Source organism: Delphinapterus leucas, chromosome 2, assembly GCF_059928025.1.
Source record: "Delphinapterus leucas isolate spDelLeu-1000000601 "Yukka" chromosome 2, BTC_Dleu_Yukka2, whole genome shotgun sequence".
Lineage (NCBI taxonomy): Eukaryota > Metazoa > Chordata > Mammalia > Artiodactyla > Monodontidae > Delphinapterus > Delphinapterus leucas.
Window position 1 is genome coordinate 171,685,854 of NC_143130.1, and position 3,656 is coordinate 171,689,509.

At 59.8% G+C, this 3,656-nt stretch overlaps 1 protein-coding gene across 1 annotated transcript; it reads right to left on the reverse strand.

Annotated features, from left to right (window-relative positions):
• Positions 1-222: 222 nt before the first annotated feature.
• Positions 223-3,325, reverse strand: GSC (goosecoid homeobox). Its single transcript, XM_022575858.2, has 3 exons — positions 2,158-3,325; positions 1,442-1,701; positions 223-1,135 (listed from the first exon to the last, which is right to left on the reverse strand). Exons 1-3 carry the CDS (start codon positions 2,510-2,512, stop codon positions 980-982), a joined length of 771 nt encoding a protein of 256 aa, XP_022431566.1. The 5' UTR covers positions 2,513-3,325; the 3' UTR covers positions 223-979.
• Between the last annotated feature and the right edge of the window lie 331 nt (positions 3,326-3,656).

The following is a 3,656-nucleotide window of genomic DNA, read 5'->3' on the forward strand; positions in this document are numbered from 1 at the left end:
AGGCGGACAGAATGCAGGGCTCAGAATGTGCACCTGGTCATCCCAAACTCCCAGGGAGAAGCACGATGGGCCCCCCCGCACCGGCAGGCTCCTCACCGGCCTCTTGGGCGCACAGCTCCGGGCTGCCCAGCAGGGCTGTGGGGCAGAAACTTTCACCGGGTAGGAGGTGAGCGGCGAGAGAGACCAGCAAAGATCCAGGAAAGCTTCTGGAGAGAGCGCATGCCTGCCTAATGCCACGCGGACCCGCCGCCTTAGGTCTGGGGATTTCGCGGGAGCAGGGCCGGGTGAGCAGCCTAAACGGACTCTGGAGACGCTCCTAGGATCCGTCAGCTCCAAGCAGATCCTGCTTATCCGCTATCCCATGGGCAGCAAGGAGGAAAAAGGTCCTGGCTCTCCCCACGAGAGCCAGGCGAGGGGGAACAGCCTGCTCGCAGGGACAACGCTACCGCCCCCAGACAGCCGGCAGTGCCACTCTCCACCCCTGCCCGGAAACCTACAGACGAAGTTTACACCAGGACACCCGGTCCTGTGACCATTCGTACCCAGACCTTCTGTCTCCCTTTTTTCTTTTTTTCCTTTTTTGGGCAGGTCAGAGCTGCCCGGTTTTCCTTTTGAAGCTATAGGCTAACTAGATTTCTTTTTTTTTTTTTTTTGTGGGCCTCAGATGGTGCTGGCGGTGGGGTACGAAATACAGAATGTGGCCCGTCTACATCGCCGTCACTTTATTGTATTGTCACCGTTAATTTAACTATAAATACTACGGTGGGGAGTGAGTCGCCGGCGGCCAAGGACTTCGGGGCAGCAAGCCCCAGCGCGGCCCGACCCCAGACGCCCACCCTCCGGACGGTACACTATTTACAGCTCCTCGTTCCTCTTTCTCGACCCCCCTCCCGCAAGGCAGCGCGTGTGCAAGAAAGTAGCATCGTCTGGGTGTGCAAGTCCTTCGAGTTAGGCAAGGGCCACGGCCGGCCCGCGGCCGTCAGCTGTCCGAGTCCAAATCGCTTTTACCTTCCTCTTCCCTCTTCTCAGGAGACGCCTTCGACGACGTCTTGTTCCACTTCTCGGCGTTTTCCGACTCCTCCGACGAGGACCGCTTCTGCCGCCTCCATTTGGCGCGGCGGTTTTTAAACCAGACCTGTTGCGCAACGGAGGACAAAAAAACGGTTAGGATCAAAGGCGCGCCCCCGCCATGCCCGGGCACCCCCGGGACGACCCCGGCGTGGAGAGGGAACCCGGGGACCCCGCGCGCACGCCATCAAAAGGAGACCCGCTCTCGCTTCCGTATTTTCATCCAACTTCCTGGGCCTAAAGCGCCCTCCAGTAGCCTCCAGGCCGCTGCTGGGATGTTTTTAAAACCCAAGGAGAGCTGAGCAAACCCGGCTGGAGCCTTGTTTCGCTGGGAAGGGCCGTGGGGCGCGCCCCGGCGGGGTCCCGCGCCTACCTCCACTTTCTCCTCGCGGAGGTGCACCTTCCGGGCCAACTGCTCGCGGGTACCCACGTCTGGGTACTTGGTCTCCTGGAAGAGGTTCTCCAGAGCTTCCAGCTGCTCGTCGGTGAAGATGGTGCGGTGCCGCCGCTTCCGCCGGCAATGCAGCTGGTTGAGGAGCTGCAGCTCGGTGCGCGACAGGGTGCCCACGTTCATGTAGGGCAGCATCTGGTGCGGCACAGGGGACACCAGCACCGAGCCGGGGCCCTCGTAGCCTGCGACAGAGTAAGGCGTACGGTCAGCCGCCTCCGTTGCCACCGCGCGCGCACACGCCCGCCCGACACCCACTCCGGATTTAAAATCGTCAGCAAGGGGGTGCTGGGAATTGGGGGTGCGCGGAAAACAGGGTGTGAGGAACCGGGGGACCGTGCGTCCGCGTCCACCCGCACACGCCCAAAGCCGGTTAGGGAATCCTAAAAGGCTAAATTCTAAAAGTCTCCTCCACGCAGGCACTGTTACAGTCTCCGCTAACTCTCGCCTAAAGTTTGCAGCAAGTGTGCAAACGCCTGCGCCCGATCCACGAAAAGACGGGGGTCGGGTGGGGGCAGGTTTTCAAGAAGAGAAAAGTTTGTGCAAAGTGAAAAAGGCGAGCGCCACCGCCCACCCACGTCCCGGGGGTTGAGGACAGCGGCCGGCCGCCAAGGCCGAGGCCGGCGCGAGCGCGACCCTACCTGGGGGCGTCGGGACGCAGGAGCACTGCTGGGCACCCAGCGGCGGCACGGCCCCGCAGCAGGCCGGGCCCACGGGTGCCGCCTGCACGTGCAGCTGCCCGTAGAAGTAGTTGTTGTAGCCCAGGCGGGAGCCTCCGACCGCAGCCGGGAGGCCTGCGCCGCCGGGGGCCACGGGGCGCGGGTAGAAGGCGCCATAGTCCGAGGAGGCGCCGCCGCCGGCGCCGTAAAGCGAGTCCCCGTGCAGGGCCGGGAAGACGACGGGAGCCGCGGCGCTCGGCGCCACCGGCAGCACCGAGTCCTTGCAGCGCGGCCGGGCGGCCAGGATGTTGTCGATGCTGAACATGCTGGCGGGCATCCCCAAGCCCCGCGCCGGGACCGGGGGGCGGCGGGGACGCGCCGAGGAAAAAGCCGCAAAGTGGGGGGGTCCACGCTCCTCCCGCGGCGGACCAAACCGAAAGAGAGCGCCGGCGAGCGCGCAGCCCCGCGCCCCTCCCCGCCCCCTGCGTCCGCTCTCCCTCCTCCCGCCCTCCCCTCGCTGCAGCGTTTGCCGAACTCAACTCGCGGGTAGGACGGAGTTTAGACCAGCTGAACCTCTTGTTGGTTTTATACTGAGTCGACGTCATCCTGGATTTAGTTCCTGGTAATATGCAGATGACAAACAGAACCAGATTTGGCCCTTTCTGTCCCTTTGGGTGGGGGGCTTGAACAGAGGGGGAGGGGAAGAGGTGCCAAGGGGAGGGGGCTACGGGGGCCTGAAAATAGATTGTGGATTGCGAATTAATGAAATTAACCTAATCTTTTCCATTCAGCCGCCCCGCCGCGGGCCGGCGGAGCTGGGCGGGCGTCCTAATTGCCCCGGTTAATCTCATTAATTCCACCGTGAGGCCGCCGTTAACAACTCCCTCTGCCGACCTCTCCGCCCCCCACCTTTTTCCCTCAGATTGGGTCCTATTACTGGGTGCGATTTCCTCTCCATGAAACTCAAATTCATTGTGGCCAGTTTTACTTTGGGGCTACATTTTTCTTTTCCTTTCGGGATATGTTTTGTTTTAGAAAATGTGAGGGGCTGCGGCCTCAATCAAGCGAGATTGAAATTCCGCTCTTCCTTCGGCCCCCATGCACTGGCCGCCTAATTTCACCTCTGTTTTTTATCTTGACATCCTCTCCCGAATGGAATTGGTTAACCCCCTAAAAAAACCCTTTTGTTTTTGCAAACGCCAAAATTTGTAATGACAAAACGACGAAAGAAGTGCATCGTGGTTCTTAATTGTGTGTATATATATATATATATACGTATATCTATATATACACATATATATATGTATATACACATATAGATAGATTTTTTTTTTTGCAGTCACTTTGGGTCTGGAAACTAGCATAGCGGTCCCTAGGCCCTTACACAGCGGAGACCAAATTCATCCACTACTTTAACATTCTCCACCCAGAGTAGCAATCAGAAGCGATGCTTCCGACTGACTCCTGCGTGGGTGTCAGTA

Coding starts and splice junctions, on each gene's coding strand:
- GSC (XM_022575858.2), bottom strand. CDS start 2,512: ATGCCCGCCAGCATGTTCAGCATCGACAACATCCTGGCCGCCCGGCCG. Junction 1,702..2,157: donor CTGCGTCCCGACGCCCCCAG/GTAGGGTCGCGC, acceptor ACTCTGTCGCAG/GCTACGAGGGCCCCGGCTCG. Junction 1,136..1,441: donor TCCGCGAGGAGAAAGTGGAG/GTAGGCGCGGGA, acceptor GTTGCGCAACAG/GTCTGGTTTAAAAACCGCCG.